The 15,303-nt window shown below is 45.2% G+C and overlaps 1 protein-coding gene across 1 annotated transcript in view; it reads right to left on the reverse strand.

Annotated features, from left to right (window-relative positions):
- LOC106573190 (cat eye syndrome critical region protein 2 homolog) overlaps window positions 1-15,303 on the reverse strand; it is a 67,940-nt gene that overhangs the window by 17,583 nt on the left and 35,054 nt on the right. The window contains 13 exon segments of the mRNA XM_014147966.2: window positions 872-1,703; window positions 1,879-2,022; window positions 2,226-2,590; window positions 3,093-3,219; window positions 3,355-3,446; window positions 3,606-3,643; window positions 9,422-9,551; window positions 10,197-10,353; window positions 10,449-10,538; window positions 13,865-14,025; window positions 14,339-14,394; window positions 14,559-14,639; window positions 15,055-15,182. Coding sequence (XP_014003441.2) covers window positions 872-1,703; window positions 1,879-2,022; window positions 2,226-2,590; window positions 3,093-3,219; window positions 3,355-3,446; window positions 3,606-3,643; window positions 9,422-9,551; window positions 10,197-10,353; window positions 10,449-10,538; window positions 13,865-14,025; window positions 14,339-14,394; window positions 14,559-14,639; window positions 15,055-15,182 — 2,401 coding nt within the window.

The raw sequence follows: 15,303 nt of genomic DNA on the forward strand, positions 1-15,303 counted from the left end.
GTATCACAGGTCCATAACGAATGTAGTTTTGTTCAAAAAAGCTCATCATTTATGTCCAAAAATCTCCGTCTCGTTAGCACATGATGTAAGCCAGCCGGACTTCTCGTCATGAACGAGGGGAAAAATATATTTCCGTTCGTTCAAACATGTCAAACGTTGTATAGCATAAATCATTAGGGCCTTTTTAACCAGAACATGAATAATATTCAAGGTGGACGAATGCATAGCCTTTTATAACGTATTGGAACGAGGGTACCCAACATGAAGTAGCGCGCCAGGTGTCTAATGGGACATCACCGTTCCATGGCTCTTGTTCGGTCAGATCTCCCTCCAGAAGACTCAAAACACTTTGTAAAGGCTGGTGACATCTAGTGGAAGCAATAGGAAGTGCCAAAATATTCCTAAACCCCTGTGTCTTTCAATGGGATAGCTTTAAAGTCAATACAACACATCAGGTATCCACTTCCTGTCAGAAAATGTCTCAGGGTTTTGCCTGCCAAATGAGTTCTGTTATACTCACAGACACCATTCAAACAGTTTTGGAAACTTTAGAGTGTTTTCTATCCATATATAATAAGTATATGCATATTCTAGTTACTGGGTAGGATTAGTAACCAGATTAAATCGGGTACATTTTTTTTATCCAGACGTGCAAATGCTGCCCCCTAGACCCAACAGGTTAAACTGGTCAATATTTAATTCATCACTTACTGTGAAAAATAATAATTATCGCATGGCACAGAGTTGAGGGGTTTGCTTATGAAATATAGACTGAATTACAGAAAAGTTCTGAATGAAAATGTTGTAAAAAAGGTACATTTTCATAAAGCTTAGCGAGGTAGAGCTCTAAAGCAGAGAAGGTCATTCCTACCTTTGGGCTTCAAATCTGCGTGATGGGCAGCCTGGCTGTCCGGGCCATTGTCTCTGGCAGGACGCAGCAGCTGAATTTCAGGGGGAGGGTGGTACTGCGAGGGGTGAGTTGGGGCGCTGCCAACACCCTGTGGGGGCTGCTGCTGAAAGTTGCCCATGTCCTGGTGAGAGGAGCCAGCAGGGAGTCCAGTGGAGGAGGCAGACAGCTGCTGCAGGGCAATCATCTCTGGGCTCTCCAGCATGGAGGCGAGACACTGCCTGGAGTCCTGATGAGGCATGGGGGTCCGCAGGGTCATGGGTCCCGGGGAGCTGGTGATGCCAGTGGAAATCCTGTACTGGCCATTGGGATGAGAGGGGTACCCTCCGGGCCCCCCATGCTGCTCTGGCCAGGGTTTGGGGCCCATGGGACGTGGACCTCTGTGGTTATAAGAGAGCTGCTGGTGGTTAGCCATATTTTGCACTTGTTTCCCAGGTCCGCTGGGCCTCTCCTGGCCTTGGTGGTTCATCCCTGACCACATGTTAGGAGGCATGCCCATGCCTGGATGGAAGGCTGGGTAGTTGTGTCGTGGTGGGACGTCAGGCCCAGGGTAGCAGTTCCCTCCAGGGTGTAGGGGGTGGCCGTTGGTGCGCTGGCGAGACAAGTACATGCTGCTGTCGGGCATGGGTGTGCAGAGGCCCCCAGACTGGAGGGCCACGGGACGGGGGCCCAGTGAGGGGCCATGGGTGGGACCCATGTAGGGGTGCTGCTGCCGGTGGTGCTGTGGCTGAAGAGGATGGCCATCAGGCCCCATTTGGTATCTATGGCCAACGTGGTGTCCATCCCCCATGTGTGGCTGGAATACAACATCTATTAGTATGTGCATAGCAGCAAATATAAAATCAACCGACAGATCAGAAACACACAAAACATTGTTCAGTCGGAGCACATTGTGTGAGTTCAGCAGATACTGGATAGCTCCGAATTAAATATGTGAAACCTCCTTCGAATGTTTTCTTAGCTGATCTCACCTGCATGTTGTAATGTTGAGGCATGTGGTGAGCATTTGGATCCCCAGGCCGGGGCATGTGTCCCTGTCCAGGGTAGGCGTAGCTGGGGTCCATCCTCTGGCCGTACATGTGTGGGCCGTGGGGATTAGGGGGGCGCTGGTGCTGCTGCAGAATGGATGACAGTTCAACATCTCATGTCTAAAATGTAATGCATTCATTTGTCTTCATCTAGAACTACCTTTTAACTCCTCTGTAAAAGGGGGGAAACCCTTGATGCTTTCTCTTCATTCATTACCAACTCCTACTAAAGCAGTAAAATATACTTTCTCCTATGTGAAATATTGTTTTTGACATGCATGGCCAGCTACCTGCTGTGCTGGGTGGTAAAGGTTCCCATGATGGGGTTGTCCATGAGGCATGCCATGGGGGTGTGGGGGTCCATTGGCCCAGTGGGGGGGAGGGGGTGGCTGTGCTGGCTTATTCTCCTCCGTTGGGGTGCTGCCCTTGCCCCCTGGATGTGTCCGTTTGCGTGAGGCCTGCTCGGTGGCTCGGATCAAGCTTTCTGGCCCTGCCTGTTTGTTGCCTTTGCTTCGCCTTTTCTCCTTCCGGTCTCTCTCACGGTCCTCGCCGCTCACGTGGAACTCCTCGTCCGTGTCGCCATCCTCCGACGGGAAGTGCTTGAGTAGCGCCCGGCTGAAACAACGTTCCAGGGATTCTGCCATGATGCTGTACTCTGAAGAAAAACACAGGCACCAGAGTATTATCTGCATGCCATGCACACAGACACGCACTCGTCTGTCGTGGGGCCAGGCGATATTGACCCCAGCGTTGGCCGGCAGGTTGACCTGTTCAGAGGGCCTTGGTGTGGTTGACCCCTAGCCCCCGTGCCTCTCCCTTGGGAGTGCATTCAGACGGATGGATGGCTCCAGACAGGGCGCTTAACTAGGGGCTAGAATGTCTCTCTGGCAAGCGGGCAGGACACTGCAGGGCCTGATGCACAGCTCAATCACTCCCCATTCATCACTGTCACACAGAGCCACATTAGAGCTCTCCCCCAACGCAGCCATTCTCTCCACCACGTGCACTTAGTCAAATTGATCTCTCATATTCATAAATCAAGTCCAAAGTCAACCCAAAAACCATTTGCACATGCTAGAGGCATTTTTGGGACATTATATAAATTTGACAAAAAAAATAATGAGGTTTTAGATCAAAATGAAGAGGTGTGTGTTTACCGCTGTCTTCCCCATTGTACTCAATGCAGTTTTCGAACATGAGCTTCATGTCAGACACAAACTCTTCCTTGGCAATATACTCCCCTTCATTCAGCTTAGTCTCGATGGTGGACAGGTCCATCGGAGTCTGAGGAAAAATCAGGGCAAACATAAATGACTACTTGTGGAATTGACAACCTCAAATTACAACTTCAAAAACTCTAACTGAGGCAGCTAACCATCATTTGACAGTTTGGAGCCATCCTTTTCACTGTGAGCTCACCCGAATGACCGCATTATAGTTGGGGGCATAGGATTCATCCACAGGCTCCAAGAAGGGCCAGGCATCTTTGTGGGCTCTCAGGGCCTCCAACACTGTGGGGAGAGCAAAAAGAGAGGAGGACCAAGGCAGTTGGAGTCAGAACAGAGGAAATCTCCTGGCTCACTGTCCAGAAAAATGTGCAGGTCAATATGCTTTACACATGCAGACATTATACAGTGATGATTGCATAGATGACAGGGCATATACATTACCTTTGTACAACGCCGTATAATCATCATCAATTTCATAGCTGCAATAAAAGATTGACAAAATGTTCAAACAAATTCACTCATTTATTCTAATAACTGTGTCACTGTATGGGCAACCAATTGCTATCTTAAATAGATATGCCCCTAACACAGATACTCCTGCTTTCATGTTGAAAATGATATCCCTGTTCAATGAGCATTGTTTCCTTTGGAGTGTTGGCTGGCTGATTTTAATTGTACCTTCAACTCAACTCTGAAGAAATCATCTCAAGTCCCCACCACAAACCCCAGACCGGCAAAAAACTCTTACTAAAGAGATGGGACTGATAGATATGTGGAGAGAGAGACTAATAGCTATTATATGGATTATACATACTAATTCAATGTCGATAACACCTACTCTCATTTAGATTACATTTTTATCCCAAAGATTTTCATAAATTCTGCCACTTGTCCAATCGGACCCATAGCGCTTTCAGATCACGCCTTTGTCCGCCTCCGCTTTGACCTCTGTAAAAACATCCCGAGGTCAAAAGAACTGGAAATTCAACACCTCCATGTTATCAAACAAAGCATTCCATACATTTGGTCACTACATGGCTAGACAACTACACACAAGACAACAAAGACTCTCCTGTTCCTCTGGCCACAATGTGGGACTCTGCCAAAGCCACACTAAGAGGTCAACTAATTCCATATGCTTCCTCTAAGAAAAAAAGCAACGGAAACACAGGTTAGATGTTGAGAGGGAGATTTAACGCTGCGAAAAAGTACATAAACAATCTCCAGACAGCACCTCCTGGAGTCAACTTAAAGCAGCCAAAGCCAAACTAAACTATTTAAAAAAAGTGATCTTTACTAAACAAACACCATGAGTAAGGCAATAAGTATAGCAGATTGATTGCATACCAACTGAAAAAAAAAAAAAGTCAGAGAGTACAAGCATGGCCACCCAAACAGCAGATGACAGTCACATATGATCCAAATAAGATAAATGTAACTTTTACCGCAAATGATATACTTCTGAGAGAAAACATACAGATGCAGAACTCTATTCCTTCCTAGAGGGAATCTCGCAACCAAAACGATCAGAGACCGACTAAGAAGATCAACCCCCTTCATTCCCGAGGTCGTCCTACAGGCAATTATCTCCATGCCACCTAACAAGTCCCTAGGCCCAGATGGATTTCCCAGAGACTTCTACAAAGCTTTTTGGCCCCAGCTTAGCCCTATTTTCATGCCAATGCTGGATGATTTTTGCAAAAATGGAGCTCTCCCAGACTATGTACACAGCCCACATTACAGTGCTGCTATAAAAGACAAGGCGCCTCTATCCTAATTGTCCTTCCGGACCAGAAGCTTGTTGGATTTAGACTACAAAATAATTACCAAATTGCTGGCCAAAAGACTAAACACTCTTCTTCACAAAATAATAAAAGCGGACTGGATTTATTAGAGACAGGTATTCTCCTGATAACATTCGCCGTCTTTTTGATATTATTGATCTTGTAAACACACAGAAGACCCCTGTCCTGCTGGCTTCACTGGATGCTGAGAAGGCATTCGACAGGAAGGAGCGGAGTTTTCTGTTCTCAGTCTTAGAAAAGTTCAATATGGACCCAAACTTTATTAAATGGATTAGGTCCCTATATTCTCATCCAAATGCCATGGTGTCAACTAACGGTCTGAACTCTGACAGACTCCCTTTGGGATGTGGCACAAGACAAGGGACGCTCTCTGTCCCCCCTGCTCTACTTGTTGGGGCAGAGTTGATAAGGAGCAAGCCAAGTATTATGGGGGTTTCTGCAGGTGGCCTTCAGCACAAGATTTCACACTACGCGGATGTTGCCTTGCTCTACATATTCAACCCTGAGAAATCCCTCCCATTTTAGACAATTGATCAGTACAGCAAGTTCAGGATATAAGGTACATTTGAACAAGTCCATTGTTTGCCCCCTCATTCTTACACTGACCGCTCTATGAAGACACTCTGTCCATTCCAATGTAAGACACAGATGTTTCCATACCTTGGAATCTTTGTAACGTCAGATCTCCAAACCTGGATCTCCCTCCCAATTAGCTTAGTCGGAAGATTCAATGTTAACCGTATGAACATCCTCCCTAGATTGAACTATTTATTTCAGACGCTCATAATTCAGATGCCCAGTCCCTTCTCTATTTTTTTAAACAACCAACTAAAGCTTCACCAAATATATATTGGGCAATAAAAAAACCTAGGATCAAGTTCTCCATTCTATCAAAACCTGAATCTAAGGGTGGTCTTCACCTTCAATTGTACTACTGGTCTGCCCTAATCCTCAACATCCTAACATGGATCACAAACAGACAAGACTCAACGTGGATTCAGATAGAGGCCCAATCCTGTGGTTTATTGCCCCTAAGCTCAATTATATTCATTAATAACTTTAGTGAAGTGGGCAACATACCCAAAACCCTTGTGATTTATACCACCCTACTAAGATGGAATGACTAAGAAATACCTTGGTATTTCCTCCCAGATATGCTCTCACTCGCCTATAGTGTACAACCCAGACTTGCCAAAAGCCCCAAGTGATGCCAACTTTCATCTTTGGCATCCTCTAGGGATCAGGACTTTTTCCAGCCTGTTTCATCAGAACCCAACTACTCTGAAATCCTTCTAAGAGCTATGCAGTGAATTCAATGTGCCAAGATCCATTTTTGTTGTTGTTATCTTCAAATTAGACACGTAATTTTATTACACCCCAGCGAGACTCCTTTTAATGAATACAGCCATTTCTCCTGATTGTAAAAGATGTACCTCTATATGGATGTATTTGAGCTGAAGAGAGATTGCCAAAATCTGGTAATCTATACATACTGCTGCACAGAAAACAGATGTACAGTTTGATATGACCCTGTGTCCATCTTCTTAATGCCCAGCGGGACTTTGTTCTTGATCCAGACAGGGAAAATTTGTTTATGACCATCATATACTTTCCTAAAAAAACATTATCCTACAGTAGGCTTCTAATTATTCTCTTACATTTAAAATGTGAATTGACCAGATTGTTGACTTTCTTCCTCTTGAAAAGATCACTTATGACCTCCGCAAGAGACAGCCCAAGTTTGATAGACTCTGGTCTCCAATTTATTTATTTCACCTTTATTTAACCAGGTAGGCTAGTTGAGAACAAGTTCTCATTTACAACTGCGACCTGGCCAAGATAAAGCAAAGCAGTTCGACACATACAACAGAGTTACACATGGAATAAACAAACATACAATCAATAATACAGTAGAAAAATCTATATACAGCATGTGCAAATGAGGTAGAATAAGAGAGGTGAGGCAATAAATAGGCCATGGTGGCAAAGTAATTACAATACAGCAATTAAACACTGGAATGGTAGGATGTGCAGAAGATGAATGTGCAAGTTGAAATACTGGGGTGCAAAGGAGCAAGATAAATAAATAAATACAGTATGGGGATGAGGTAGATTGGATGGGCTATTTACAGATGATCTATGTACAGATGCAGTGATCTATGAGCTGCTCTGACAGCTGGTGCTTAACTTCTTTGGGATAGGGGGCAGTATTTTCACAACCGGATAAAAAAACGGACCCGATTTAATCTGGTTTCTACTCCTGCCCAGAAACTAGAATATGCATATAATTAGTAGATTTGGATAGAAAACACTCTAAAGTTTCTAAAACTGTTTGAATGGTGTCTGTGAGTATAACAGAACTCATATGGCAGGCCAAAACCTGAGAAGATTCCATACAAATTGTCTGACAATTTGTTGTCCTTCTGTTGCATCTCTATCGACATTACAGCATCTGTGCTGTAACGTGACACTTTCTAAGGCTTCCATTGGCTCTCTAAAGCCGCCAGAAAGTGGAATGGGGTGTTTGCTGTCTCTGAGCAAAGTATAGGAGCAGAGTTTGTAAGTGGTCAGCCTGGGGACAGTGAGACTGGAGATGCGCAGTCACGAGAACTCGCCATGTTTTTCTTTCAGTCTTTGAATGAATACAATGTTGCCCGGTTGGAATATTATCGCTATTTTACGCGAAAAATTGCATAAAAATTGATTTTAAACAGCGTTTGACATGCTTCTAAGTACGGTAATGGAATATTTTGAAATCTTTTGTCACGAAATGCGCTCGCGCGTTACCCTTCAAATAGTGACCTGAACGCATGAACAAAACGGAGGTATTTGGATATAACTATGGATTATTTGTAACCAAAACAACATTTGTTGTTGAAGTCCTGGGAGTGCATTCTGACGAAGAACAGCAAAGGTAATCCAATTTTTCTAATAGTAATTCTGAGTTTAGGTGACCCCGAAGTTGGCGGATGTCAAAATAGCTAGCCGTGATGGCCGAGCTATGTACTCAGAATATTGCAAAATGTGCTTTCGCCGAAAAGCCATTTTAAAACCGGACATAGCGATTGCATAAAGGAGTTCTGCATCTATAATTCTTAAAATAATTGTTATGTATTTTGTCAACGTTTATCATGAGTAATTTAGTAAATTCACCGGAAGTTTTCGGTGGGTATGCTAGTTCTGAACATCACATGCGAATGTAAAAAGCTGGTTTTTGATATAAATATGAACTTGATTGAACAAAACATGCATGTATTGTATAACATAATGTCCTAGGAGTGTCATCTGATGAAGATCAAAGATTAGTGCTGCATTTAGCTGTGGTTTGGGTTTATGTGACATATATGCTTGCTTGGAAAATGGCTGTGTGATTATTTGTGTCTATGTACTCTCCTAACATAATCTAATGTTTTGCTTTCGCTGTAAAGCCTTTTTGAAATCGGACAATGTGGTTAGATTAACGAGAGTCTCATCTTTAAAATGGTGTAAAATAGTTGATTGTTTGAGAAAAATGAATTGTGGTTTTTTAGTTGGTTTTGTATTTCGCGCCGTGCGATGCCATTGGCTGTTGGCTAGGGGTTCCGCAGGCGGAACGTCTGTCCTCAACAGGTTAAAGCTAGTGAGGGAGGTAAGAGTCTCGAGCTTCAGAGATTTTTGCAGTTCGTTCCAGTCATTGGCAGCAGAGAACTGGAAGGAAAGGCGGCCAAGGGAAGTGTTGGCTTTGGGGGTGACCAGTGAGATATACCTGCTGGAGCGCATGCTACGGGTGGGTGCTGCTATGGTGACCAGTGAGCTGAGATAAGGCGGGGCTTTACCTAGCAGAGACTGTAGATGACCTGGAGCCAGTGGGTTTGGCGACGAGTATGAAGCGAGGGCCAGCCAACGAGATCATACAGGTCGCAGTGGTGGGTAGTATATGTGTCTTTGGTGACAAAACGGATGACACTGTGATAACTACATCCAATTTGCTGAGTAGAGTGTTGGAGGCTATTTTGTAAATGACATCGCCGAAGTCGAGGATCGGTAGGATGGTCAGTTTTACGAGGGTGTTTGGCAGCATGAGTGAAGGATGCTTTGTTGCGAAATAGGAAGCCGATTCTAGATTTAATTTTGGATTGGAGAAGCTTAATGTGAGTCTGGAAGGAGAGTTTACAGTCTAACCAGACACCTAGGTATTTGTAGTACTGAACTATATTTCAAATTGGACACACACACACACACACACACACACCACGTAAGGTGCTGTAAAACAAATGATTTGCTCGTTGTCTCAGCTAAAGCTGAAATAGCTAACATGCCATTTATTATATTACTTATGTCTGCCACATCTGTGAATGTGGAATGTGTTTTGTTTGTTGATTGGAAAAACAAGAATATTTAAGAAAATAATCAAAATTCCCTGTCCATAAATTATCAGTACTCTAGTGTCGAGTAGTAGTGTGTGGCTCTTACAACTCTTTTGTCCTGCGGGAGCGTTGGATGGGTGAGTGGGGCTCCAGGTGCAGCAGTTCGGGGGGCAGGTCCTTCCCCTGGGATATCAACCAGGCCTTCTCCTCACGCAGTTTCCGCCGCCGCGCTCGCTCTGAGGGAAACAGCAGAACACAGGAACCACAATTAATTACACACAACAGCAGCAGCATAAGGGATTGTACTTTACTACAGTTTCAAGGGCACCTGTTGGCCATCCGGCCGCCTGCTGGTGCACAGAGTCAATAAAAACCAGGCCGAACAACATGAGAGACTGAAGGAGTTCAGAGAAGATGAGTGATTCATTGACCATCCTTTAGCAGGCTTAGCTGATTTAAAAAAAAGCGAGAACAGAAAGGAACACTTTATCTCTCAACATGAAAGGCTGCGGGCTGCCGTCCGCCTGCTGTGCAGATTAAAATATGTTGGAGGGTGGATTCCAACTGCTCTGATCCACCAGAGACCAGGCAGCCCAGCCCGGTCCCACTGTTCATCTATTATACATTAATGAGGGTCCTTCACCAGTTAATTAACCCTTGACAGGTGACATCAGAAGGACTCCTGTGATTCAAAGGGCTATATATTCCCACTCACTCGCAGCCCAATACGTGTAATATATTGCAATATATAATTCACAACCAGGGCAATAGATCATTCAACGGTACAGGCAATACAAATGCAGAGGTGTGTGCAGGGTTGGCCGTCTTTCAGAATCCACCCTGAGCCCCACCCTGCCCCCTAACCCAGCTCCACTACTCACCCTCCACAGCTTGGAGTCTCTCCAGCTCCTCTCTCTGGCGCTCCTCCTGCAGCAGCATCTCCTCTTCTCGTCTCTGCTCCATCAGCAGGGCCTGCCTGTCCATGTCCTCATCCCTCTGTTTCTGCTGCTCCCTGTTGGCTATGGCCTGCAGCGTGTCCTGGACACAAACAGGAAACCATCAGTCCACTGGGTCTCACAGGAGACGGGACATACACTAAGAACGATAAATTACACATGCACAGCTGGTCTCACCTCCTCCTCTTGGCTCATGCGTTTCTCAGAGAGCCGGTAAGAGCTGCATACTGGGGTGGGGTCCAGCAGCCTCTGCTTCTGCTCATTCACCTGCAGAGGCAAAAGAATCAAGATAAAAAAAAACAAAGTGGTTTTGTTATTCACACACAAAACAAATCACAGTCGCTTTGATCAAGTAACGCATCCACGGGAGCTAATACCCAAGCAGGCCCCAGGGAATCCTCTGTGGTCTTCCAGCAGAGCTGTGAGGAGAGAAGGGGTGATCCAAGCTCTGCTCCTCCTCCCCCGACTACCCCCCTTTAAATCCCACCCACCCTGCTACCCCTCTCCTAGTGGGTCATTGACTAACCAAACAAATCCCTCCATGCTCCCTGTGACAATAACCACACGTAACGATTTCCACTAAAAGCTGGGGGAGCGGGCGGTAACGTGTGTGTGCTTGTATTTGCAAACTGACCACAGCATTGCCACTTCATGAAATAGACTATAGTCTATGATGTAGCAATTAGTAAGAAAGTTAAATACTTAATATGAGCATCAGAATTGGTTGCAGAATACAAACCACAACATGGAAGAAGAATAAAAAAAAAACAACAGCAGGAAGCTGCAGTCAGAGCAGAACCCTCTGGGCCAGGCAGTATCTATGTCAGGGAATGCAGTCCAAAAGGTATGGTTGTTTCCAAGAGCATGGGGGTAATGGAGTCTGGTACGTTGGACGTTATGGGAAACAAGATGGACGCCTGCCTCCTGGGCTGCACCACCTCCTGTGCCTTTTGTTTCTGTGGTGTTATGTTATGTTTAATATTCTTTATTGAGGAAAAATGTAGTTACTACGACTGTGATGTGGTTCTGTCACCTAGTTATCTTAAGATGAATGCACTAAACTAAATGTCACGCAGGAGAGAAAAAAAAAACAGAAAAAAAGTGTCTGCTAAATGACTCAAATGTAAATGCTTCCTGTCAGGACGGGCCCTGTGAACACCACCAAGAGGCCCTTTCCCCCTCTGTAGAGTTCTGCCTGCCAGCAGCATGGGGACGTGTTAGATAGCTGCCTTGCTCTTCCTCCACTGGGCCAGTGGTGGCCACCACCAGAGGGGCTGTCAAAGTGCTGAATGTGCTATAGCTCCCATCCCCCCCAAGTCTTGTCTCTCTGCACCGGCGTGTCCCGGGGCTCCTCTGCCCTGCCTCTGCTCTGTGCATTACCCACAGCACTTAATCGCACACAGGAGATGGACTGCCTCTGGTGTCGCCACTTAAGAAGTCGACAATCCTGCAGTGCAGCAGGTCGTCAATCAAGTGGCTCCATCCCGCCTCAAGGTGAGTGCCTGCCTCCCGTCAGCGCCCCGCGAAATGGCTGTGACAGCCAGGGCTGTGGACAGGAGCTGGGAGACTCCATGGCTGTGGGCGCACTCACACACACAATAACGCTGCGATTGCGCACACACACATCCCAGATGCCTGCTCTGTACTGCCAGAGCCTGCATCCAAGCTGCTGAACATTCCCACTGAGAACAGGTCCAGATAGATAACAGCCAGGCAGGCATGCGGGCCGTGAAGGACAGATGACCATCGGATGACCATTAGAGAACGACCCCATGCCGACAGAATGGCTAAAGAACTTTTGACTGTCACAGTCCACAAGGACAGGCAGGCTGTGTTGGGTTTCTATAGCTTCTATCGGACCCGATCACAGGGATGGCTAACGCGAGAGATCCCGTTGATCACTACAGAATTACGTGAATCTGCATTCAGTTTGTTTTAATGCATAACAAGGCTTGTGTCGACGTGCCCGGACATGCACTTAATAAGCAAGCTAGCTAGCTAAGCAGATCGCTATGTGACCTGTTGGCAAAGACTACGATAACTAACCCTTTCATCTGTTGTGTTAGCTCGGTAGCTAAACATGGTACTAAGATATCAGATAAGAGCTAATGGCCAACGTAGCTAGCTAACGTTAGCTGGTTAGCGTTTTGAATATGCCCAATTTTCAGCAACGAGCCATCTGCTGATCTGACCAGCCACAATCGTATCCGTAAATTGACAATTGATAGTTGGATTAGATGACTGTCGTAACAGGGAAAGAAGGAAGTGTTTAATTAAAAGGTTGGCAATAGGTTTAGCTCCCTAAGCATCTTTCTTCATGTTATGGACCAAAAAAGCTGTAGATCAGCGTGCGTGTGTTTTTCCACTTCTCAAACTATGGGCAGATTGGAGTCATTCAGACAAAACGTGAATCGTTTCATTTTTACATTTTTTTTTTCTTCTGCTTATTACATATTATGCACACTTATGGCTTTGTAGAAAATGGAATTGCCATTGAGCTAGTTCTCATAGTAGCAAGTAAATGACATCAGCGATGGAGAGATATGCGAGATGTGAAAAAGAGCCGTGTTACAACCTCGCTCTATCCAATTAGTAGCAGTAGGATCAAGTTACAACCCGCCCGAAAAGTGACTAAAAATACTAGTTTCATAAGCATCTGTGATCACAAATCATTATGTTGGACCCATTGGCATGGAATAGATGTTATTTTATATTCTCAAACTAACAGCAGTGCCTATATGATGCCCTTCCATACAGGCATGACATGTTGGAGGGAAGAATCTATGCGAATGTTGTTGATCAGTAAGATAATAAGTCCCACATGAAAAGCAAACAGATTGTCACGTGTAGCACCACAGACTGATCAGCCAAAACAATATCAATAACTCAATGCACACACTCGTATTGAATATGCATTCACCTATATTGCGAGTAGGCCTATGCATCTTAAACTTACCCAGTTTATTAAGAGATTTACCATTCAAATACAATTATTACCATTATGTTGTTATGTAGTTTGTTTTTACCAAAGTCAAATGTATTGTTTTATTTTAAAAAATGGAATGATATCGACCCAAAATATCATCCATCGGCTTCCTTGGTATCAGCCCTAAAAAGAAAAATCCATATTGGTCCTTCTCTACTGTCTAGCTATGTATACTCAAAAGATAAACGAGTATGCAATGTATTAAAAAGGGCAGAGTTTGAACAGTTAAAACACGGTGTCCACAATCTCCGAGGCGACTCATTCCGCAGAACAAAAACCATGCGACAAATGAGCACTCCCAGCCTCGACTGTCACTCCAACAGAAGCTGCACACAGGGCCACAGATGAGAGAGAGAGAATGGACAGTCCGGCTTTGGGCCCAGGACTCAGATGGGTTTAGAAGCTAGTGTTCTGGGCAAGCAGAGACCAGTCTGCCTCCACACACCTGCAGCCGCGCCACACAGCCTCCATTTCACAATTCCTCCTGGAGGCAGCCATTTGAGACACTATGCCGTTACAGAGCACATCAGCTGACTGAGTCAGTGTCTGAATGAAGATTGATGGGTTGAGAGGGGGAGGGAGGAGACTAAGAAGAGAGCTGACTGACCTTGTGCTCGATCATGCTGCTGATCTCAGGGAGGAAGTTCTGGCTGATGATGCGGTAGAGGTGGCGGTCCTGGGGGGACGTTTTGTCTCTGATGCTCTCGGCCAGACTGGCCCACTGCTCCTCCGTGTCACACACCAAGGACCAGGCACCGCGCTCCCGGTCTGGACGGACGGACAGACAACATCATGGCCAATATACTCCGGACTCTGACATTGCTCATTCTGATATTGCTCATTCTGAGGGGGAGGGGATTTTGTGTGTATGGTCATTGTATTACTAGATATGACTGCACTGTTGGAGCTAGAAAAATAAGCATTTCGCTGCGCCTGTGATAACATATGCAAATCTATGTACACGACCAATAAACTTTGATTCTATATATTTTTTTTTTTTAAACAAGTCTCAATCGTCAGCATCAATATCAGAAGTTGGAGTCGATCTAGATAGATGTGATAGCTCTGCCTTTTTTCTCACCTGTGCCTGAGTGTAGACCTTCCAGTCCATTCTCCTTCACGTCGCTCTCCACCTCACTGAAAAAAAACAACAAGACAGCCCATTCAGTATTTACCATCCACTCCAAAGCATTGCATGAACAAGGTCTGGGGAATAAAGGTGGTGAACGTCTCTGGAGACGTTTTGTTTGAGAGCGGAGAGAACGCGAGACCACTAAGACAGAGTTTGCTGCTGGTTTCACCTTAGCTGGATCTCCTCCACTTTCTTCTTTGGTGGTCTTCCCCTTTTCCTCTTCTCTGTTGGTTTGATCTCAGGGGCTTCACTACAGGGACAACAGAGTGAAAAACAAATATCCGCCCACACTTTAAATTACACAGGCCTTTTACCAGGGTAGCTATTACTGGAGTGACCCATATGATTAACCTCTAACAGGCAAGTAGGTACATAGTAATTACTATGTTGGTGCTCACTTTGTCCTTTGTTAGAAAACAGAATTAGCAGTAGGAAGTGCTACTGTTTACATATTACATATCTCATAGCCTTACAGACACCATAGAGCATATATACACAGTAACACATAATATAATGCATACACAAAGTATCAGAGAATCGATACAAAAATGACTGGTTATATACCAGCATAGCGTTCACATTCTGTGACCTCTGTATCTGTGAATTACAGGCAAGCAAAACCATCCAACGTCCACAGCCGATGCCCGATGGTGCAACCCACTTACCTGAGCTGCTCCGCTTTCCTCTTGACCGGCTCCTCTTTGTACATGCGGGTACCATAGAAGTACCAGTAGAGGGCACCGCTCCCATCTTGCCCCAGCGGCTCCACGCGCAGGCTGTCCGCATCCAGGCCCTGGGATCAAACATTCCATGGATTAATGATGCATATTACAGTTCCACTAAATTCACTACGTCAGGTTAGACAGCACTTTTTTAAGTCAGTCACCATCAACAGCGTCCCACCAAAACTACAG

The sequence above is a fragment of the Salmo salar genome, chromosome ssa16 (genome assembly GCF_905237065.1).
Source record: "Salmo salar chromosome ssa16, Ssal_v3.1, whole genome shotgun sequence".
In the NCBI taxonomy this organism is placed as follows: Eukaryota; Metazoa; Chordata; class Actinopteri; order Salmoniformes; family Salmonidae; genus Salmo; species Salmo salar.